At 38.7% G+C, this 24,290-nt stretch overlaps 1 protein-coding gene across 5 annotated transcripts in view; it reads left to right on the forward strand.

Annotated features, from left to right (window-relative positions):
- The window catches only part of NDUFAF7 (NADH:ubiquinone oxidoreductase complex assembly factor 7), a 61,623-nt gene that overhangs the window by 499 nt on the left and 36,834 nt on the right, over nucleotides 1-24,290 (forward strand). For all 5 annotated transcript variants that reach the window (XR_010405516.1, XR_010405515.1, XM_064572121.1 and 2 more), the window contains exons 2-6: nucleotides 1-161; nucleotides 19,062-19,142; nucleotides 19,932-20,042; nucleotides 22,897-23,110; nucleotides 23,940-23,998. Coding sequence is in view for 3 of the 5 variants with exons in the window: in XM_064572121.1 (XP_064428191.1) it covers nucleotides 1-161; nucleotides 19,062-19,142; nucleotides 19,932-20,042; nucleotides 22,897-23,110; nucleotides 23,940-23,998 (626 nt within the window). In the remaining 2 variants the exon portion in view is untranslated. The remainder of the gene's footprint in view (nucleotides 162-19,061; nucleotides 19,143-19,931; nucleotides 20,043-22,896; nucleotides 23,111-23,939; nucleotides 23,999-24,290) is intronic.

The following is a 24,290-nucleotide window of genomic DNA, read 5'->3' on the forward strand; positions in this document are numbered from 1 at the left end:
GCACTCCCTGTCTTTGGAGAGGGAAATACTTCAGCTCCGGGAGAGAGCCGGCAGAAACCCAGGTGACACCAATGCTGCGGCATCTTATATACAAAATCAAGGCAACTGGCCCCCTCACTGTGGCTGAGTACATGAAGGAGGTCTTGACCAACCCTGCCAAGGTACGGGTGGGGAGCCCGAGGACCGGGCCCGCTCCAGCGGCTTTGCGAGGTGTGAGCCGGGAGGGGGGTGCGCGCAGAAGCCCGAGGGTCCTCAGCTCAGGCAGTGGTGCTGCCTTCTCCAGGGGAAGAGCCATCCCCCCGAAGACCTGGAGATAGCTAAATTAATGTCAGGTGGTTGGTTAGGGACGGATCAGGTCATGGCAGTGCCATGAAGAACGGAGAATAAATCCAAAGCTGTTCAGGAGGCAGTGTAACCGACTGAATTTAGGAAATGAGGGTCAGGATGTCTTTCCTATCTAGGCTGATGGTAGATGATAGTATCATTTCTCCGGGAAAGGGAAATGCAGAAGGACGAGGAGCAGCAGCTGCTTTGAGAGGGACGGGGAGGACAGAGTTCAGTCCGAAATAGGAATCTGAAGTGCAGATGGGACTCAGACGGAAATCTCCAGTAGGCATCTGGAAATATGAATTTAGTGCCTGGAGAGTTGACTGTGTTGGGATCGCATCAGCAAGCAATGGAAGCATGTTCTGGGTTTTCTTCTTGGGAATGGCAGGTCCGGGTCTCTACTGTTTGAGGATCAAGCACTGCCCTTGTTCTGTATCCTGGATTTCCTTGTCTGCTTAGCAGAGCCACTTGGTAAAAGCCTGTGGTCCTTTTATTTTAGAATGTTTTACCTTTTGTTGGGTCGAAATATGGTATCTGGATTTCTGGGGTTTGGCTTGTTGCTGTTGATGGTGTCCAGAGGTTTAATAAAGATAGGGATCCTTTCATACCTACTTTATGACAAACATCTCTGATAGAGTGAAGGTCCACTTATCATTTATTCATTTATTGAGGCTTCAGAAGTGCCAGACACTATCTCAGGCAGTGGGAATACTGCAGTGGACAGTGAAACATGGCACTTATGTACTAGGGAGGAAATGAACTATAAACAAGGAAACAGGGGCACCTAGGTGGCTCAGTCCTTAAGCGTCTGCCTGCGGCTCAGGTCAGGATCCCAGAGTCCTGGAATCAAACCCCACATCTGGCTCCCTGCTTAGCGGGAAGCCTGCGTCTCCCTCTCCCACTCCCCCTGCTTGTGCTCTCTCTCTCTCTCTCTCGCAAATAAATAAAATCTTTAGGAAAAAAAAAGAAAACAAACAAGATAATTGTAGATTATCTGTAAGTGCTTCTGAAGGAAAGGAAAGAAAAAAAAAAGGTTGATGGGATTGAAAATAAGTAGTACAGTGGGAGTAGGGGTTGGAAAAGTTCTCTAGGTAGGTAGGTGGCCAGGAAAGGCCAGATGGTTGAGCCAAGGCTTGAAGGTTGGGGTTGGGCCAGCCTGGTAAAGAACTGGGAGTGAGTTTCCAGTAGAGGAAGGGGAAATAAAGCTCAAAAGTTTTTGAGCTGGGAAATGCCTTGGCACATACAGAGAAGAGAAGGGCACTTGTATGGCTGGAGGGTGGTGACTGGGGTGGCAGGTTAATGGTGAGGAAAGTAGTATGAGAAGTTTGGAGAGGAGCCAGTTCATTCAAGGCTTTCATGGAATTTAGATTTTTGTGTTAGTGCAAGGGGAAACCATCAGCAGGTGCATTTTATGCATCTTGGTGATGACATCCAGGTGGAGACAGTAAGTGAGCATTTGGCTGTAAGAGTCTGGAGTTCTTGGGACACCTGGGTGGCTCAGTCGGTCAAGCGTCTGCCTTCAGCTCAGGTCATGATCCCAGGGTCCTGGGATCAAGTTACACATTGGGCTCCCTGCTCCGTGGGGAGCCTGCTTCTCCCTCTGCCCCTCCCCCTGCTTGTGCTCTCTCTCTCTCTCTCTGACAAATAAATAAAATCTTAAAAAAAAGTCTGGAGTTCTTGAGAAACATTGGATATACATATATAAATTTGTTCATCATCTGTGTATAGATGGTGTTTAAATCCAAGGAATCGGGGAGAGTATATTTAGAGAACAGGAGGTTACCCAGGATTAAGCCTTGAATTTAGAGTAGAGGCTTTTTTCCTTTTTTTTAAAATTTTTTCTTCTTTTCTTTTTTAAATCAGCCTTAATTTCTATTTTATTTAAAAATTGGTTTAACCTTTTTTTTCCTTAAAGATTCCATTTATTTATTTGACAGAGAGAGAGAGTGAGCGCACAAGCAGGGGGAGTGGCAGAGGGAGAGGGAGAAGCAGGCTCCCACTGAGCAGGGAGCCCGACCCGGGGTTTGATCTTAGGACCCTGGGATCATGACCTGAGCCGCAGGCAGACACTTAACTGACTGAGCCACCCAGCTGTCCCTTTTTAAACTTTTTTTAAATTGAAGTACAGTTGATAGGTTGTCAGCTTAGTTTCAGGTGTACAACATAGTGATTTTTGACAACTATATCTTATGCTAAACTCACCACGAGTAGCTACCATTTGAGAGTAGAGCTTCTTAACCTAGGAATCTTTGAATAGAAACCGGGGGGTTCTGAAGTTAGATGGGAATAAAAATTACACCTCTATTTGCATTAACTTTTTTTCCCACCATTTTTATTGAGAAAGAATTGGCATACATCATTATGTAAGTTTAAGGCATATAGCATGATGGCTTGATTTGCATATAATGAAGTCTGAGGGTTTTTTAACATTTTTTTTTAAAAAAGTTTTTATTTATTCATTTGAGAGAGAGAGAGACAGAGCACAAGCAGGGGGAGGCAGAGGGAGAGGGAAAAACAGACTCCCTGCAGAGCCAGAAGCCCAATGAGGGGCTCGATCCCAGGACCTGGAGATCATGACCTGAGCCGAAGTCAGATGCTTAACCATCTGAGCCACCCAGGTGCCCTCCCCCCGTTTTTTTTTTTTTTTTTAAGATTTTATTTATTTGACAGAGCACGCACAAGCAGGGGGAGCTGCAGCGGGAGAGGGAGAAGTGGGCTCCCCACTGAGCAGGGAGAGCCTTACCTGAGCTGAAGGCAGACACTTAAACCACTAAGCCACCCAGGCGCCCCTTGATTTGCATATATTGTGAAATGATTACCTCAGTGGGTTCAGTTAACATCCATCTTTTCATATAGATACAATAAGAAGAAAAAAAGAGGGAAAAAGTTTTTCTTGTGGTAAGAACTCAGGATTAACTAACTTTTCTGCGTATCATACATCCATGTTAGCAGTAGTCATCGTGTTGTATATCCCATCCGTACTAGTTATTATATAACTGGAAGTTTGTACCTTTTGCCCAACTTACTCCAATTCTCCCTCCCCCTACCCTCCGCATCTGGTAATCAAAAGTCCAATATCTTTTTCTATGAGTTTTGGTTATTTTATTTTATTTTAAAGATTTTATTTATCCATCAGAGAGAGAGTGAGAATGAGCAGGCGGAGGGGCAGAGAGAGAAGCAGACTCTTCCCTGAGCAGGGAGTGCCTGCCAGGTGCCCCGAGTTTTTGTTCTGTTTTTTTTTTTAAGATTCCACATATGAGTGAATCCTACAGTACTTGTCTTTCTCTGATTTCACTTAGCATAATGCCTTAAAGGTTCATCCATGTTGTCACAAAAGGCAGATTTCATTTTTTTATGCCTGAATAACATTCCATTGTGTGTGTATATATACCACAAATTTTTTCTCATTAAAAATAGATTATTTAAGTATATACATATATACATATACATACAATGTTATATTAGTTTCACGTGTGCAACATAGTGATTTGACAATTCTGTATACTCACTGCTTACCACAATAAGTGGTAGTCACCATCTGACACCATACAATGTTACAATATTATTGAATATGTTTTGTATGCTGTTCTTTTCATCTCTGTGACTTATTTATTTTGTAACTGGAAGTTCTTAAAATCCCCTTCACCTTAATTGCCATCCACCCATCCATTCACTTCCCCTTTGGCAACTACAAGTTGTTCTCTGTATTTAAGAGTCTGGGGTTTTGTTTGTTTGTTTTGTTTTTTTCAGATTCCACATGTAAGTGAGATCATATGGTATTTGTTTTTTTCCATCTGACTTATTTCACTTAGCATAATACCCTTTAGGTCCATCCACGTTGTCATAAATGGTAAGATTTATGAGTAATATTCCATTGGGGTGTGTGTGTGTGTGTATATATATATATATACCACATTTTTTTTTTAATACTACATCTTTATCCATTCATATATTGATAGACACTTGGGTTGCTTCCATATCTTGGCTATTGTAAATAATACTGCAGTAAACATAGGGTTGCATTTATCTTTTTGAATCAGTTTTTTCATTTTCTTTGGGTTAATATCCAGTAGTGGAATTACTAGACCATATGGTAGTTCTATTTTTAAATTTTTGAGGAACTTCCATACTGTTTTTCATAGTGGCTGCATCATTTATAGTCCCATGAACAGTACATAAGGGTTCCTTTTTTTCCACATCCTTGTCAATGCTGGTTATTTATTATCTGTTTTTATATTAATCATTCTGACTGGTAGGAGGTGACACTGTGGTTTTGATGTGCATTTCCCTGATGATTAGTGATGTTCAGAATCTTTTCATGTGTCTGTTGGGCATCTGAATGTCTTCTTTGGAAAAGTCTCTATTCAGTTCCTCTTTTTTTTTTTTTTAAGAGAGAGCATGGGCATGTGCTTGCAGTGGGGGGAAGTAAGGCAGAGGAAGAGGGAGTATCTTAAGCAGGCTCCAGTGTAGAGCCCAACATGGGGCTCAACACATGACCCTGAGATCATGACCTGAGCTGAAATCAAGAGCTGGACACTTAACCAACTGAACCACTCAGGCGCCCCCCTCTGCCCATTTTTTATTAGATTTTGGGGGGATTTTTTTGGTGATAAGTTGTATAAATTCTTTATATATTTTAGATATTAATGCCTTATCAGATATAACATTTGCAGATATCTTCTTCCATTCAGTAAGCTGCCTTTTTTTGTTGATGGTTTCCTTTGCTGTGCAAAAGCTTTTTCTTTTGTTGTAGTCCCAGTAGAATTTTTGCTTTTGTTTTCCTTGCCTAAGGAGACATATTTGTAAATATGTTGCTCAGGCTGATGTCCAGAAGATTTCTGCCTATGTTTTTCTTTGAGGATTTTTATGGTTTCAGGTCTCACATTAGGTCTTTAATCCATTTTGAGTTTATTTTTGTGTATGGTGTAAGAAAAGGGTTCAGTTTCATTCTTTTGCATGTAGCTGTCCATTTGTTTTCCCAACACCATTTATTGGAAAGACTGTTTTTCCCCATTATATATTCTGGCCTCACTTGACATAGATTAATGAACCATGTAAGCTTGAGTTTATTTTCTGGGCTCTCCTGTTCCATTGATCTATGTGTCTGTTTTTGTGCATTACCATTTCTGTTTTGGTTAATACAGCTTTGTGGTATATCTTGAAATCTGGGATTGTGATATCTCCAGCATTGTTCTTTCTCAAGATTCCTTTTGCTATTCGAGGTCTTTTGTGGTTCCATACAAATTTTAGGATTATTTGTTCTAGTTGTGTGAAAAATGCTATTGGTATTTTGATAGGATTGCGTTGAATCTATAGATTGCTTTGGGTAGTATGGACATTTTAACAATATTCTTTCAATCCATCAGCATGGTTTATCTGTCCACTTATGTTGTCTTCAATTCTTTCATCAATGTCTTACAGTTTTCAGATTATAGGTCTCTCACCTCCTTGGTTAAATTTATTCCTAGGCATTTTATTCTCTTTGGTGCATTTGTAAATGGGATTGTTTTTTTAATTTCTCTTTCTGCTACTTTCTTATTAGCATATTAAAACACAACAGATATCTGTATACTAATTTTATATTCTGCAACTTTACTAAATTCATTTTTAGTTCTAATGGCTTTTTGGTAGAGTCTTTAGGATTTTCTACATAGAGTGTCATGTCATCTGCAAATAGTGACAGTTTTACTTCATTCTTACCAATTTGAATGGCTTTTATTTCTTGTCTGATTGCTGCAGCTAGGACTTCCAGTACTATGTTGAATATAAGTAGTGCAAGTGGACATCCTTGTCTTGTTTCTGGGAACTTAGAGGAAACGCTTTCAGTTTGCCACTCTTAAGTATAATGTTAGCTGTGGGTTTGTTATATATGGCCTTTAAAATGTTGAGGTCTGTACCCTCTAAACCCACTTTCTTGAGGGCGCTTGGTTGGCTCAGTCAATTAAGTGTCTGACTCTTGATTTTGACTCAAGTCATGATCTCGGGGTCGTGAGATCGAGCCCCACATTGGGCTCCATGGAGGGTGTGGAGCCTGCTTCAGAGTTTCTCTCTCCCTTTCCCTCTGTCCCTCACCCTGCTTGCATGCTCTCTCTCAAAAAAAAAAAAAAATAGATAAACCCACTTTGTTGAGAGTTTTTATCATGAGCAGGTGTATTTGCCAAATGCTTTTTCTGCATCTATTGAGATAATCATATGTTTTTTATTCTTCCTATTGTTAATGTATCACATTGATTAATTGGTGAATATTGAATCACCCATGTTCCTGGAATAAATCCCACTTGATCATGGTGAATGACCTTTTGATGTACAGTTGAATTCAGTTTGCTAATACGTTGTTGAAGATCTTTGCATGTATGTTCACAATGTCTTTGTCCAGTTTTGGTATCAGGATAATGTTCTGCTTGTATAATGAATTTGAAGGGTTTTTTTTGTTTTTTTTTTTTCCTCTTCTGTTTTTTGGAACGGTTTGAGAAGAATAGGTGTTAACTTGTCTTTAAATGTTTGGTAGAATTCAACTGTGAAGCCTCTGGTCCTGGACTTTTGTTTGTTGGGAGTTTTTTGATTGTCAGTTCAGTTTTGTTACTAGTAATCAGTCTGTTCAAATTTTCTATTTCTTCCTGATTGATATTTGGAAGATTTTGTATTTCTAGGAATTATCCATTTCTTCTAGGTTGCCCAGTTTGTTGGGCAATTTTTATAGTATTCTCTATTTAGAGAGCATAAGCGGGGGGTGGGCGGGAAACTGGATAAGGGAGAGAATCTAAAGCAGTTAAGCAGGCCTCATACCCAGAGCAGAGCCCAATGCAGGGCTCGATCTCATGACCCTGAGATCATGACCTGAGCTGAAATCCAGAGTTGGACACTTAACCAGCTGAGTCACCCAGGCTCCCCAGTATATTGTATTCTCTTATAATTCTTTATTTCTGTGGTGTTATTTTTCCTGTTCATTTCTGATTTTATTTATTTATTTTTTTTTCTTGATGAGTCTGGCTTAATGTCTATCATTTTTGTTGATCTTTTTAAAGAACCAGCTCTTGATTTCATTGACCTTTTATATTGCTTCTTTAGTCTCTGTTCCATTTATTTTTCCTCAAATACTTATTATTTCTTTCTCTTTCTATTAACTTTGTGCTTTGTTTTCTAGTTCCTTTAGGTGTAAGGTTAGATTGTTTTGAGATTTCTCTTGTTTCTTGAGGTAAGCCTATTACTATAAACTTTCCTCTTAGAACTACTTTTGCTGCATCCCAAAGATTTTGGACTGTTGTGTTTTCATTTTCATTTCTCTCCATGTATTTTTTGATTTTACTTTGATTTCTTCATTGACCTATTGGTTTTTTGGTTGCATATTTCTAGCCTCCATGTGTTTGTTTTTTTTCAGGTATTTCTTGTAATTGATTTCTAGTTTCATACTGTTACGGTTGGAAAAGATGTTTGATTTGATTCCAGTATTCTTAAATTTATTGAGACTTGTTTTTTGGTTTAATATGTGATCTGTCCTGGAGAATGTTCCGTGTGCACTTGAATGTGTATTCTGCTGGTTTGGGATGGTATGTTCTGTGTATATCTGTTAGGTCTATCTGGTCTAATGTGTCTTTTGAAGCCATTGTTTCCTTGTTAATTTTCCATCTGGTTCCTCTATCCATTGATGTAAGTGGGGTGTTAACATCTCTTACTGTTATTATATTACTGTTTCTCCTTTTATTTGCTTTATGTATTTAGGTGCTCCTATGTTGGGTGCATATATATTTACAGTTATATCCTCTTGTTGGATTGATCCCTTTTTCATTATGTAATGCCCTTTGTTTCTTCCTATGGTCTTTTTTTTTTTTTAATTCATTTGAAACAGATACAGAATGAGAGACAGAGCAGGAGCAGTGGGGAGAGGCAGAGGAAGAGGGAGAAGAAGACTCCCTGCTAAGCAGGGAGCCCGATATGGGGCTCAATTCCAGGACCTGGAGATCATGACCTGGGACTAAGGCAGATGCTTAACCATCTGAGCCACCCAGGTGCCTCCTATGGTCTTTGTTTTAAAGTCTGCCTTGTCTGATAAAAGGATTGCTCTTCTGGCTTTTTTTTTTGCTTCTGTTTGCATGGAATATCTTTGATTTCTTCACTTTCAGTCTGTGTCTTTAGGTCTGAAGTGAATCTTTTGTAGGTAGCATATAGAAAAGTCTTGTTTTTTTATCCATTTAGTCACCCTGTGTCTTTTGATTGGAACTCTCAGTCCACTTATACTTAAAGTAGTTACTGATAGATACATATACTTATTGCCATTTTATTCATCATTTTCTGTTTGTTTTTGTAGTTATTCTCTGTTCCTCTCTTTTGCTATCTTTCCTTGTGGGTTTTTGACTTTAAGTGTTATGCTTGGATTCTTTTCATTTTTTGTATATCTATTACGGGTTTTGATTTGTGGTCACTATTGTGTTCATATATAACATCCTATGTGTATAATAGTCTGTATTAAGTTGATGTGGCTAAAATTTGAGCATATTCTAAAAGCACTAAATTTTTACTCCTCCCTCCACATTTTATGTACATGAGGTCATATTTTACATCTTTTATTTTTTTTTAGCTGAGCACAATGTCCACTTTTTAAAAAAATTTTATTTTATTATGTTAGTCACCATACATTATATCATTAGTTTTTGATGTAGTGTTCCATGGTTCATTGTTTGCATCTAACACCCAGTGCTCCATGCAGAATGTGCCCTCTTTAATACCCATCACCAGGTTAACCCATCCCCCCACCCCCCTTCCCCTCTAAAACCCTCAGTTTGTTTTTCAGAGTCCATAGTCTCTCATGGTTGGTCTCCCCCTCTGATTTCCCCCCCTTCATTTTTCCCTTCCTACTATCTTCTTCTTTTTTACTGTTTTTTAACATATAGTGTATTATTTGTTTCAGAGGTACAGGTCTGTGATTCATCAGTCTTACACAATTCACAGCGCTCATCATAGCACATACCCTCCCCATTGTCCATCACCCAGCCACCCCATCCCTCCCACACCCCACCACTCCAGCAACCCTCAGTTTGTTTCCTGAGATTAAGAGTCCCTCTCTGGTTTCATCTTGTTTCATTTTTTCCTCCCTTCCCCTATGATCCTCTGTCTTGTTTCTCAAATTCCTGATATCAGTGAGATCATATGATACTTGTCTTTCTAATTGACTTATTTCGCTTAGCATAATACCCTCTAGTTCCATTCACGTCGTTGCAAATGGCAAGATTTCGTTTTTGTTCTTTTTTTTTTTTTAAAGATTTTATTTATTTATTTGAGAGAGAATGAGAGAGAGCACAGGAGAGGGGGGAGGGTCAGAGGGAGAAGCAGACTCCCTGCCGAGCAGGGAGCCTGATGCGGGACTCGATCCCGGGACTCCAGGATCATGACCTGAGCCGAAGGCAGTCGCTTAACCAACTGAGCCACCCAGATGCCCAAGATTTCATTTTTTTGATGGCTGCATTATATTCCATTGTGTGTGTATACACACACACACACACACACACCCCTCACATCTTCTTTATCCATTCATCTGTTGATGGACATCTTGGCTCTTTCCATAGTTTGGCTATTGTGGACATTGCTGCTGTAAACCTTGGGGTGCATGTACCCCTTTGGATCACTACATTTGTATCTTTGGGGTAAATACCCAGTAGTGCAATTGCTGGGTCGTAGGGCAGCTCTATTTTCAACTTTTTGAGGAACCTCCATACTGTTTTCCAGAGTGGCTGCACCAGCTTGCATTCCCACCAACAGTGTAGGAGGGTTCCCCCTTCTCTGCATCCTCGCCAACATCTGTCTTTTCCTGAGTTGTTAATTTTAGCCATTCTGACTGGTGTGAGGTGGTATCTCATTGAGGTTTTAATTTGGATTTCTCTGATGCCGAGCAATGTTGAGCACTTTTTCATGTGTCTGTTGGCCATTTGGATGTCTTCTTTGGAAAAATGTCTGTTCATGTCTTCTGCCCATTTATTGATTGGATTATTTGTTCTGTGGGTGTTGAATTTGATAAGTTCTTTATAGATTTTGGATACTAGCCCTTTATCTGATATGTCGTTTGTAAATATCTTCTCCCATTCTGTCAGTTGTCTTTTGGTTTTGTTGACTGTTTGCAAAAAGCTTTTTATCTTGATGAAGTCCCAATAGTTCATTTTTGCCCTTGCTTCCCTTGCCTTTGGTGATGTGTCTAGGAAGAAGTTGCTTCGGCTGAGGTCGAAGAGGTTGCTGCCTGTGTTCTTTAGGATGTTGATGGATTCCTGTCTCACATTTAGGTCTATCATCCATTTTGAGTCTATTTTTGTGTGTGTTGTAAGGAAATGGTCCAGTTTCATTCTTTTGCATGTGGCTGTCCAATTTTCCCAACACCATTTGTTGAAGAGACTGTCTTTTTTCCGTTGGACATTCTTTCCTGCTTTGTCGAAGATCAGTTGACCATAGAGTTGAGGGTCCATTTCTGGGCTCTCTATTCTGTTCCATTGATCTATGTGTCTGTTTTTGTGCTAGTCCCATACTGTCTTGATGATTACAGCTTTGTCATAGAGCTTGAAGTCTGGAATTGTGATGCCACCAGCTTTTCTTTTCTTTTTCAACATTCCTCTGGCTCTTCGGGGTCTTTTCTGGTTTCATACAAATTTTAGGATAATTTGTTCCATTCTTTGAAAAAAGTTGATGGTATTTTGATAGGGATTGCATTAAATGTATAGATTGCTCTAGGTAGCATAGACATTTTCACAATATTTGTTCTTCTAATCCGTGAGCATGGGACGTTTTTCCATTTCTTTGTGTCTTCCTCAATTTCTTTCATGAGTATTCTATAGTTTTCTGAGTACAGATTCTTTGCCTCTTTGGTTAGATTTATTCCTAGGTATCTTATGGTTTCGGGTGAAATTGTAAATGGGATCGACTCCTTAATTTCTCTTTCTTCTGTCTTGTTGGTGTATAGAAATGCCACTGATTTCTGTGCATTGATTTTATATCCTGCCACTTGACTGAATTCCTGTATGAGTTCTAGCAGTTTTGGGGTGGAGTCTTTTGGGTTTTCCACATAAAGTATCATATCATCTGCAAAGAGTGAGAATTTGACTTCTTTGCAGATTTGGATGCCTTTTGTTTCTTTTTGTTGTCTGGTTGCTGTGGCTAGGACTTCTAATACTATGTTGAATAGCAGTGGTGATAGTGGACCTCCCTGCCATGTTGCTGACCTTAGGGGGAAAGCTCTGTTTCTCCCCATTGAGAATGATATTCGCTGTGGGTTTTTCATAGATGGCTTTTATGATATTGAGGTATGTACCCTCTATCCCTACACTCTGAAGAATTTTAATCAAGAAAGGATGCTGCATTTTGTCAAATGCTTTCTTTGCATCTATTGAGAGGGTCTTATGGTTCTTGTTCTTTCTTTTATTAATGTATGACATTGATTTGCAGATGTTGAACCAACCTTGCAGCCCAGGAATAAATCCCACTTGCTCATGGTGAATAATCCTTTTAATGTACTGTTGGATCCTACTGGCTAGTATTTTGGTGAGAATTTTTGCATCCATGTTCATCAGGGATATCGGTCTGTAATTCTTCTTTTTGATGGGGTCTTTAGTTTTGGGATCAAGGTAATGGTGGCCTCATAAAATGAGTTTGAAAGTTTTCCTTCCATTTCTATTTTTTGGAACAGTTTCAGAAGAATAGGTATTAATTCCTCTTTAAATGTTTGGTAGAATTCCCCTGGGAAACCATCTGGCCCTGGGCTCCTGTTTGTTGGGAGAGTTTTGATTACTGCCTCAATTTCCGTACTGGTTATGAGTCTGTTCAGGTTTTCTATTTCTTCCTGGTTCAGTTTTTGTAGTTTATAGGTCTCTAGGAATGCATCCATTTCTTCCAGATTGTCTAATTTGCTGGCATGTAGTTGCCCATAATATGTTCTTATAATTGTTTGTATTTCTTTGGTGTTGGTTGTGATCTCTCCTTTTTCATTCGTGATTTTATTTATTTGGGTCATTTCTCTTTTCTTTTTGATAAGTCTGGCCAGGGGTTTATCAATCTTATTCTTTCAAAGAACCAGCTCCTAGTTTCATTGATCTGTTCTACTCTTCTTTTGGTTTCTATTTCATGGATTTCTGCTCTGATCTTTATTATTTCTCTTCTGCTGGGTTTAGGCTTTATTTGCTGTTCTTTCTCCACCTCGTTTAGGTGTATGGTTAGGTTGTGTATTTGAGACTGTTCTTGTTTCTTGAGAATGGCTTGTATTGCTATCTACTTTCCTCTTAGGACTGCCTTTGCTGTATCCCAAAGATTTTCAACAGTTGTGTTTTTATTTTCATTTGTTTCCATGAATTTTTTAAATTCTTGTAATTTCCTGGTTGACCCGTTCATTCTTTAGTAGGATGCTTTTTAGCCTCCATGTATTTGAGTTCTTTCTGACTTTCCTCTTGTGATTGTTCTAGTTTCAAAGCATTGTGGTCTAAAAATATGCAGGGAATGATCCCAGTCTTTTGATACCAGTGAGACCTGATTTGTGACCTAGGATATGATCTATTCTGGATAATGTTCCATGTGCACTAGAGAAGAATGTGTATTCCGTTGCTTTGGGATGGAATGTTCTGAATATATCTGTGAAGTCCATTTGGTCCAGTGTGTCATTTAAAGCCTTTATTTCCTTGTTGATCCTTTGCTTAGATAATCTGTCCATTTCAGTGACGGGGGTGTTAAAGTCCCCTACTGTTATTGTGTTGTCAATGTGTTTCTTTGATTTTGTTATTAATTGGCTTACATAATTGGCTGCTCCCATGTTAGGGGCATAGATATTTACAATTGTTAGATCTTCTTGTTGGATAGACCCTTTAAGTAGGATATAGTGTCCTTCCTCATCTCTTATTTTAGTCTTTGGTTTAAAATCTAATTTGTCTGATATAAGGATTGCCACCCCAGCTTTCTTTTGATGTCCATGAGCATGGTAAATGGTTTTCCACCTCCTCACTTTCAATCTGAAGGTGTCTTTGGGTCTAAAATGAGTCTCTTGCAGGCAGCATATCGATGGGTTTTGTTTTTTTTATCCAGTCTGATACCCTGTGTCTTTTGATTGGGGCATATAGCCTATTTACATTCAGGGTAACTATTGAAAGATATGAATTTAGTGCCATTTTATTGCCTGTAAGGGGACTGTTACTGTATATTGTCTCTGTTCCTTTCTGGTCTATGTTGCTTTTAGGCTCTTTCTTTGCTTATAGGACCCCTTTCAATATTGCTTGTAGGGCTAGTTTGGTGTTTGTAAATTCTTTTAGTATTTGTTTGTCCTGGAACTTTTTATCTCTCCTTCTATTTTCAGTGACAGCCTAGCTGGGTATAGTATTCTTGGCTGCATATTTTCTCGGTTAGTGCTCTGAATATATCATGCCAGTCCTTTCTGGCCTGCCAGGTCTCTGTGGATAGGTCTGTTGCCAATCTAATGTTTCTACCGTTGTAGGTTACAGACCTCTTGTCCCGAGCTGCTTTCAGGATCTTCTCTTTTTCTCTCAGACTTGTAAGTTTTACAATTAGATGTTAGGGTGTTGACCTATTTTTATTGATTTTGAGGGGGTTCTCTGTGCCTCTTGGAGTTTGATGCCTGTTTCCTTTCCCAAATTAGGGAAGTTCTCTGCTGTAATTTGCTCCAGTATGCCTTCTGCCCCTCTCTCTCTTTCTTCTTCTTCTGGGATCCCAATTATTCTAATGTTGTTTCGTCTTATGGTATCACTTATCTCTCGAATTCTGCCCTCGTGATCCAGTAGTTGTTTATCTCTCTTTTTCTCAGCTTCTTTATTTTCCATCATTTGGTCTTCTATATCACTGATTCTCTCTTCTGCCTCATTTATCCTAGCAGTTAGAGCCTCCATTTATGATTGCACCTCATTAATAGCCTTTTTGATTTCTACTTGGTTAGATTTTAGTTCTTTTATTTCACCAGAAAGGGATTCTCTAGTATCTTCCATGCTTTTTTCAAGCCCAGCTATTATCTTTATAATCATCATTCTGAACTCTAGTTCTGACATCTTACTAATGTCCGTATTGATTAGGTCCCTGGCAGTCGGTACTGCCTCTTGTTCTTTTTTTTGAGATGAGTTTTTCCATCTTGTCATTTTGTCTAGAGGAGAATAGATGAATGAGAGAACAAAATGCTAAAAGGGTAACAACGACCCCAGAAAAACATACACCAAACAAATCAGAAGAGACCTGAAACCAGGGGGAAAAGAAAGGGAAAGAAAAAAAAAGAATATGATCAGGTTGGTGAATAGGTCAGTGCCAAACACTAGATTTTGGGCATATTTTGGTCTGTTAGAAGAAACAGCTTCCCAAAATTTTAAAGAAAGAAAAACTTATATATGTATAAAAATAAGGGTAAATACAATGAAGGGATGAAATCTGACTGTAAAGATGAAAATTATAAAAGATTTTATAAAAGTAATTGATAAGTTGGTTGAAAAAAGAAAGAAAAATTTTTTTAAAAAGTGGGGGAGAGAATGTGATCAGGCAGGAGACTAGAACAAAGCCATACACTAGAGATTTAGGGTATATTTTGGTCTGTTAGAAGAAACTGTATCCCAAAATTTTAAAGAGAGAACAACTTATATATATATACAAAAAATAAGGTTAACTACAATGAAGGGATAGAATATGACTCTAAGAATGAAACTTCAAAATAGATTTTAGAAAAACGAATTGATAAGATGTTGGTTAAAAAAAGGAAAAAGAAAAATTAAAAAAAAAATAAAGAAAATTTGAAAAATTAACTTTGAAGGACTAAAGAATCATGGGGAAAAAAGCCATGAATTCTATGTGCTGTATTCCCCTAGTGCTAGAGTTCTGCAGTTCTCATTGATTGGTAAACTGGGTCTTGGCTGGATGTTCTTGCTGATCTTCTGGCCGGGGTTGGGGCTGTTGTCGTAATTCTCCAATGTTCTTTGCCAGTGGCGGAATTGCCCCACCCTTGCCAGGGGCCAGGCTAAGTAATCTCGGGTTTGCTCTTGGTAGCTTTTGTGCCCTGAAAGATTTCTGTACAGCTTTGGAGGACGAGAATGAAAATGGCGGCCTCCTAATCTTGGCTCTGGAGGAGCCAAGAACTTGGGGCCCCACTCCTTAGTGAGCCCCCAGAGAAAAGCAGTCAATCACTCCCGTCTCCAGCCGCACTCTGTGCCCACCTGGCCTGTGACCGAGTGTTTCTATCTCTGGCACCCGGCCCCGTGTGGAGTCTCCAAACCCAGCAGATCCCGGTGGTGCGCTTCCGCACCACTCCTCCCGGGGGAGGAAGGGGAGTTTCCCTGGATCTGCCACTTGTTGGGTCCCTGCTGGAGGAGCAATGGCCCGACTGTGCCATGGATCACAGTTTATGGCAACCCCAAGCTGAGAGCCCACTCCTCGGCTCCATCTCTGCAGCCGGCTTCTCTGCTCTGCTATGTGGGAGCTCTGCCTCATTCAGGCACCCCCAGTGTTTCTGTGACCCCGAGGATCCTGAGACCACACTGTCCCAGTGAGCGTTCCACCTCCCCCTTAGCCACTGGAGCGATGTTCCTCAGCAGAGCAGACTTCTAAAAGTTGCAGTTTTGTGCTCTGCTGCTCTATTACTTGCCAGTAGCCAGCGGACAGAGGCTCCCTCTCCCCGTGGTCTATCTTCCCAAATATCGTTGCAGATTCACTTCTCCACACGTCCTACCTTCCAGAAAGTGGTTGCTTTTCTGTTCAGAGAGTTGCTGCTATTCTTTTGTTCAATCTCCTGTTGAGTTTGTAGTTGTTCAGAATGGTTTGATACCTATGTAGCTGAATTCCTGGGACCAAACAAAATTTAGTTCTCCTACTCATCCGCCATCTTGCTCCTCTCTCATATTTTACATCTTTTAATTTTGTGTATCTGTCAACTAATTTTTGTACATATAATTGATTTTACTCCTTTTGTGTTTTAACCTTGATTGTATCTTTGTAATAAATGAATCTATTATCTTTGGTATATGTTTGCTTTGCCTATGAAATTTTTTGCTTTTGTAATTTCCTTTTAGTTATGGCCCCCCCCCTTTTTTTTTTTCCCCCCCATTCAGAGTATTCCCTTTAACATTTCTTGTCAGGCTAGTTTGGTGTTGATGAACTCCTTTAACTTGTTTGGTAAACTCTTTGTCTCCCCTTCTATTCTGAATGATAATCTTGCTTGGGTAGAGTATTCTTTCTTGAGGTTTTTTTCTTTCAATGCTTTTAATATCAGTGCCTTAAAATCATTCCTTTCTGGCCTTCAAAGTTTCTGCTGAAAAATCAGCTCATAGCCTTATGGGATTTCCCTTGTTTATAACTGTTTTCTCTTGCTCCTTTTAAGATTGTCTCTTTATCGTTATTTTTTTGCCATTTTAATTATTTTGTGTCTCGTGGACCTCCTTGGGTTCATCTTGTTAGGGGTTCTCTGTGCTTCCTAGATCTGGATGTCTGCTTTCTTCCCCATATTAGGGAAGTTTTCAGCTATTATTTTTTTAAATAAGTTTTTTTGCTTTCATCTCTCTCTCAGCCTTCTGGTACCCCTAATAATGTGAATGCTCTTAATGCTTGAAGATGTTGCTGAGTTCCTTCAACTTACTCTCATTTTTTAAATTCTTTTTTCTTTTTGCTGTTCAGCTTGTTTGCTTTTCTTTACCCTTTCAGATTGCTAATCTGTCCTGCATCCTCTAATCTGTTGATTCCCTCTAGTGTTTTTTCATTTTAGTTATTCTTCAACTCTGACTGGTTCTTTTGAATATTTACTAGCTCTTTGTGAAGTTCTTCCTGCATTCATTTGCTCTTTTCTCAAGTCTGATGAGTAGCTTTATCACCATTACTTTGAACTCTTTATCAGGCATATTGCTTATCTCAGTTTCATTTAGCTCTTTTTCTGTGATTTTTGTCTTATTCTTTCATTTGGGACATAGTCCTCTGTCCCCTCATTTTGTTTAACTCTCTGTGTTTTTATCTATGTATTAGGTAAATCAGCTACATCTTCTGGTCTTGAAAGTAGTGGCCTCGTGTATAAGAGGGTCTACACCAACATTTGTTGTTTCTTGTGTTTTTAATGGTGGTCTTTCTAATAGGCATGAGGGATATCTCATGGTTTTAATTTGCATTTCCTCATTAGCCTCTAACTGAAATTTAGCATTTCTCTTATTATGAACATAGGAAATAATCACTGGCATCAGTAATACCAATGATTTTAGCATCCATGGAAATCACTGATATTGTAGTAGTGATCATAGGTATCTGAAAATACATTGTGTTCTTCCATACTTTAAAACTTTGTTACTTATTAGACCTCAGGCTTAGCTTTATTAATGTATTTATAAGGATGCATATATGTTACTATATCACAAGTTTGTTTTTTAAATATTGGATGAATGTTTTTCAGTTTTTTGGAGGGAGGGGTAATCCTGTGTGTTTTAAGTCCTGCATTTAAAAACATTCTATGAAGGAATACATAGTCTTCATCTACCAGAGTGATTCATAATGTGCCACAAAAACACCACTGAAATGTTCACATATGAAGGGAAAGAGAAAAGCTAGAGAGGAGATGCTGTATGAAATGAAAACAGTTTTTTTTTTTTTTTTTTTAAATGGGAGTGACTCAAGTATATTTCTGCTGCTGAGAGAGGGAAGTTAAAGTGTTTAGAGAAGGGGGTGGTAACGAGATCCTGGCCCATGAGAGCTGTGTGAGGAGAGGCGATGATTCAGAGCACAGGTGGCGGGATTAGGTTTGGATAAGAGCAGAAGGTAAAGGCATTTTATCTTCAGTTCTGAGGAATGAATGGGAGCAGGTGGAGACCAGGTGGAGGCCAGGTGGGGTCAGGGTGCTGAGTAAATCCTATTTTATAACATTCTTTACTTCCTTTATGGGCAGGAGTCTAGGTCACCTACTGAGTAAAGTGGTGGAGGAAGGGGCTTGAGGAGCATAGGGAATTTTTTAAGAAAGAATTTTTGAGTATGTCTTGACGTTTAGACAGTATGCTAAAACTTGGGATAGGAGGGTAAATAAGATGGTCCTCTACACCAAGTACTATGCCTCTTGGTGAGGAGCACAGACATATAAATAAATTAACACATAAAAGGAAGCAGTGCAATTAGTATGAGGTTGGAGGGCTGGAGGAGGAGGTTAGGGAAGCTGGCATTTGAGCAGATTCAATTTTATTGAGTATAAGATTGCCAGGGAGAAATGAGAAGGGAGAAAGGAGAGCATTTGCAATGGCATGGATGTATGGACAAGCAGGGCTAATTAAAAAAAAAAAATTATGGAGATATAAATATTCATTTATAAAAATGCATAAATCACAGGCACATAGCTTCATGAATTTTCACAAAGTGAATACTCCCACATAACGAGCACATAGGTCAAGCAACATCATCACCAGGCGGGGCTAATTTGAAACAGTGAGCATTTGGGGGAGGAGGCTGGAGGGAGGGGCAGGCAAGGTCTTACTGTGTTGGGTTGGGGAGCAGGGTGGGATGGGAAGATGTGGGATGTGAAGATGGACATGGCATGGCTTTTGCCTTTATGGTCAAGGAGTGGTCATGTTTCTACCTGTTCCGCAACATGACTGGCACTTTGTAAAGTTTGGGTTAAGTTGCTGTGTTTATCTTGTTTATTTAGAAAAGAGAGAACTTTCTTACCAAAGGATTATGTTATTGTATACATCATATAAGATTTTGGAGGGGTGGTTTAAAAGGCTTATTTGAAAGTTAATTTGTTTTCTCTACTTTCTCTTTTTACTCAGGGATATTATGTGTACCGTGACATGCTAGGAGAAAAAGGAGATTTCATTACTTCACCGGAAATAAGTCAGATCTTTGGGGAGGTAATATTCAATGTAAACTGTAAATGAAAGCAGATCAAGTTGTTCTTCTATAATATAGCGTTTTACAGCTTGGTTTTTGTGATTCAAGTTTTCTTTTTTCTTTTTTTTAGTTTTCATTTTTAATCATGCTGAAGGAATAGAGAACAATGGAGGTCTAAAGAGAGAGATAAGTGAAGAAAGAGAGAAAAGATGCAAAACACTAAGGCATTAGTGGGGAGAGACACACTCTACAGCCCCTGCCCAAGATTGCACCATAGTTAGACAGAAGTCCCCTGTGAGAAATTCTGAATTCTTCTTAGGAATTCTAGTTCGTTGATTTCTGCATAAAAACCCCTTGATAAATTTAGATATAGGAAATAGTACAAAAAAGGAAATAGAATCTAGGTATTAAAAAATGTTAATTATGCCTAAAAAGCCACGTAATTATTGAAATCATATGAATATGAAGAAGTGGCATAATCCTATTCCATGTGTTTATTTGCTTTCAAAGACTAACACCTTCCTGTAAGTGATATCCTCTTACCTGTGTTATGAGACCTCTTATAGGGGGACTGCCTTTTAACTGTTTTCTCCTGTTATTAAGCTTTCTAAGTGGTGTCTTTTATAATGTAGTCTCTGTGAAGCTCCTGGGTGTGCATACATACATGTACATATTAAGTAACATACATACGTACATACATTGCAAACATTTTGCTTTCTGGCATAAAGTATGTATTTATGTTGAGTTTTATATTGTGGTATACTTTTATATTTTATAATACTTCAGTGTAGTTTTTTTCTTTGTCACAGCTGCTAGGTATATGGTTCATTAGCGAATGGATGGCTACTGGAAAAAATGCAGCTTTCCAACTGGTGGAACTGGGCCCAGGCAGGGGTACCCTCGCAGGAGATATTTTGAGGGTAGGTAATAAAAGAATGGCTTTAGATCCTCACGTACTCACTTGAATCTTTGTTCTTTTGACTTGTTTGCAAACTCCATTGATTTCCTTGGCTTTTGGTCCTACCTCCTTAACAATCTCTTTCTCAGCTGAAGTACAATGTCAGAATAATACAATGAATTGTAACTTGTTGTCTGTTTGTAATCTAAAAAATGAGGGTGGGAGAGAATGAAAAAGTTTAGAACATTTAGAAGACATTATGGGAGAGTATATTTGTCTTCTAAGTAGGAAAAGTTTTTGAATTATATGAAAAGCAGAAGCCATAAAGGAAAAGATGAATAGAAGGATAATTTCAACTACATTAAAGAATTTTTTTTTTAAGATTTTATTTATTTGTCAGAGAGAGAGAGAGAGCACAAGCAGGGGGCGCGGCAGGCAGAGGGAGAAGCAGGCTCTCTGCTGAGCGAGGAGCTCGATGTGGGGCTCGATCCCAGAACCCTGGGATCATGACCTGAGCTGAAGGCAGACGCTTAACTGACTGAGTCACCCAGCTGTCCCAAATTTTTTGTTCTTTAAAAAAATTAGGAACTTCTGTTCTTCAAAGACACTGTAAAGAGAGGAACAAGACAAGCCGCCACACAGTGGGAGGAGTTATTTGCAATACATATAACCAACAAAGAACTGGTAGTTAGAATACATAAAGGATTCCTTTCAGTTGTTAGGATGGTGACATATAACTCGATAGAAAAGTCAGGCTAAAGATGTGAACAGGTCCACCATGAAAGAGGAAATCTACATGGCCAGGAAAAACCAAAAAAATGCTCAGACTGGTTGGGAGTCAGGGAAATGAAAGTTAAAATCACAGTGAGATACTACTATACCCTCAAAATGAGAAGATTTGGCAGCACCAAGGGTTGGTGAGGATGGGGAGATGTGGCACACTGGGGACTCTCATACGCTGTTTGTAAGAGTGTAATTTGGCGTAAGCACTTCGAAGTGCTTATTGGGCATCATCTGCCAACGTCAAAGTTCTTATACTGTTTGACCCAGTGGTTTTACTGCTAGGTGTATGCCCTATGGGAATGAGTGCATATACGTACCAGGATACATGTACAAGAAGACAGCATTGTTTAGAATAGCCAAAAAACTGGAAACAACCCAGACGACTATCAGTGGGAAAATAAATCAATAAATTGTGGTACAGTCATACAATGGAATGCCAAGTGTTGTGCAAATGCATGAAGTCACAGCAGAATGCACGATATTCAGATGAAACTCAGCAAATGTTGAGTGAAAACAGCAATTTGTACAAGAATTCGCATCATATGATTGTATTATATGAAATCCCCAAATAGCATTAAACAATATGCGTTTGGTGATACAAACGTGTTCAGTAACATTTATAAAGAAAAAGGAAATTATAAACTCCAGATTGAGAACAATGGTGACCTTTGACAGTGAGGGAGGACATGGGGGCTCCAATGGGAAGGGTCAGGTCACTCTCCTTTAATCAGCTGATATTTTTCCATGTATTGTTCTTTCTTCCATTCTACCTAAGATTTTCTAAAAACATTAAAAAGGAATGTTTAAAGTACATAATAAGTACTTGTATTAAACTTTTGTTGTTATACTGTTTTGGAATCCAGTGGTCTTTTTTAGTTTATCTTAAGTGTATAAAATAAAACACATATTCAGTATACATTTAAATGCCTTGATGCTGTATGATTTTTGCTTGAAATTAGGAATCGAAGGCTTTTAATTTATAAATCTGACAACCTTGATTATATCATATTTGGAAGGTGAAAGAAACCAACCACTGATTTAGGTTTCCGGGGCTCTATTTTATATCTCTTTAAATTGGCAAAGTCATTTGAATATAAAATATTTGATAAGGTTCTCAAATAATACCATCTTGTTTCAAGTACTTTAAAAATCAAGCCCACAGCTCTTAAAATGTATAAAGGATGCTTCCCTAGATCCAGTCCTTAGAACCTTAAAAAGCCAAAGAATTTAAAGGAATGTTAAGAAAATAGACAAAGACATATTTGCAGACTTGTTTTCATTTCTTGATCATAATTTCTGAAGGATTTTTCTCTTGGGAAGTTTTTCTATTTGTAGTTTCATTTCAAAACAAAATTTGGAAAAATCATCTTGTCCTTATTATCAGCCTATACATGCATATTCAGATCTCCAAAGCAGGAGGCAAATCACCAATGAAAATTAAATTCAGATGAAAAATACTATTGATGTACTTTATGCTTTGGCATTGAATTTTTAGCATTAAAATATTGATAAAGTATTAGTATATTCCTTTTTTCCTCATGTTTACAACAGTTATAAAAATGTGTGTAGCTAAGAAAAAATTAAAAATGTGGAAGAATTACCAAGTTAAACTGTCAAGTTTTTAGAGCCACTCAAATTTTATTTCCTGAAGATACAGTTTAAACATCTCAAAGATGAGATTATTTCATAGACATAGCAACTTTATAAAATCAAGGGTATGTATACAATTTATTTTCTTGTTTTCTTTTTAGATCCCTTAATCTGCTTATTTATTGGATGTTAAATATTTAATTTTATTAGTCAATCTAATTTTTATCATTAGGAAACCAAATTGTGTACTGTTCATCTCTTATGTGGACAATGTATAATAATGGATAGGTTATGATTCTCATAGACTGCTGGAGAGTGGCTTGTGTGAAGAACAAATTCCTCCAAAACCAAATGTTATTCCTGTAACATGAGCAAATTGTTAAGGTAAATGGTTAGAAAAACCCCAAATCTGCTCAACACTTGCATTTTTCCCTTTTTTTGTCTTTAAGAGTCTCATGCTCTACCGACTGAGCTAGCCGGGCACATCCTTTTTTTGTTTTTAGGTGTTCAGTCAGCTTGGATCTGTGCTGAAAAACTGTGACATTTCAATACATCTGGTAGAGGTGAGCAGAAAACTGAGTGAGATTCAGGCATTAACACTGACTGAAGAGAAGATACCACTAGAGCGAAATGCTGGATCCCCTGTGTATATGAAAGGTGTTACAAAATCTGGGATTCCAATCTCATGGTACCGAGATCTGCATGATGTTCCAAAAGGTAATTCTTTTACACGACGTAATGAAATCATTTTGATCGCATCCCATCCCAGCAATGATAGGTGACCAGAGCCACAGAGGACACGCTAATAGAGTTAGTGCTGCCAGGTCCCTTCCTCATAGGGAAGAGCTAATCCTTTTCTCGAAAAGAGCATTGTATTAGAAAATAACATGGCTAACAATAGGAGCAATGAATTTCCTGTGGTTTTGCAGAAATGACAGTGTCGATCTCTGTTGTACCTTTTAGTTTTTCCTGACCCCTAAGAAAGTACTGATGCTGAAGCAGCCCCAGGCAGTGGGGCCTGACGGAAGCAGGGTTAGGCGGGTTTAGTTTAACTGTCTCATCTTTTGAACATTCTTGCTGGCCTTTCGGGGGGATGGAAAATCCCTGCACCGGACAAGCGTCCTGTGTTGATGAGTCCCTGCTCATACCTGCAGGGGTGCTCAGCTCTCGGGGAAGCCACTTCAGCCAGCCCCGGGCTCAGCTGTCTCAGAGATTTTAGCAAGTTCAAGGCCTCTTTGAGCTAACCAATTTGAGTTCTGATTTCTTTCATGCCTGGTGAGGGATAAAAGTTTAAACTGATAATTGCGATAGCCTAGCTGTCTGGTCCTGCTCTGTGGGAAATGAGAACAGTAATGTTCTTTTGTCTGTTCTGCAGAGTAGGTCAAGATGTGAATGAGGTGGATGATTCTCTGTAGAGATGGCTGTGCAAACACCATGGATTCCTACACGGAGAACCAGGCGTTTTCTTTTTGTTCGTGTTCAAATGAATGAATCAAGTATTGCCTTAAAAATGCTGAAACAGTTTTTTTCTTCTGTTTTTAAATAGGACACAGCTTTTATCTAGCACATGAATTTTTTGACGTCCTTCCTGTGCATAAGTTTCAGGTATTGATGGGCTAAAGTCATTAATTGAATAACAAAGGGCCTTATGTTGTAAGAAAAAACATTTATGGTTGTTGAAGTTATTGTTGAAGTTAACTACATTTGGAATTCTGATGAATAGAAATAATTGAAAAGCAAAAGTGAAGTATTAAGTAGAACCTTCATTCTCTTAGGATAACTAGTAAGAATGCTTAATTCTCCAGGGATAAAGATGTGCGCAGATAGAAGATGGTAAATGGCTAAAGTACAAGGAAGGGTTACATTTTAGCAAATAGCTTTAATATCCAAAGATTAA

Source organism: Mirounga angustirostris, unplaced genomic scaffold (genome assembly GCF_029215605.1).
Source record: "Mirounga angustirostris isolate CCGP_5_RB_7025 unplaced genomic scaffold, mMirAng1.0.hap1 SCAF_10, whole genome shotgun sequence".
NCBI lineage: Eukaryota > Metazoa > Chordata > Mammalia > Carnivora > Phocidae > Mirounga > Mirounga angustirostris.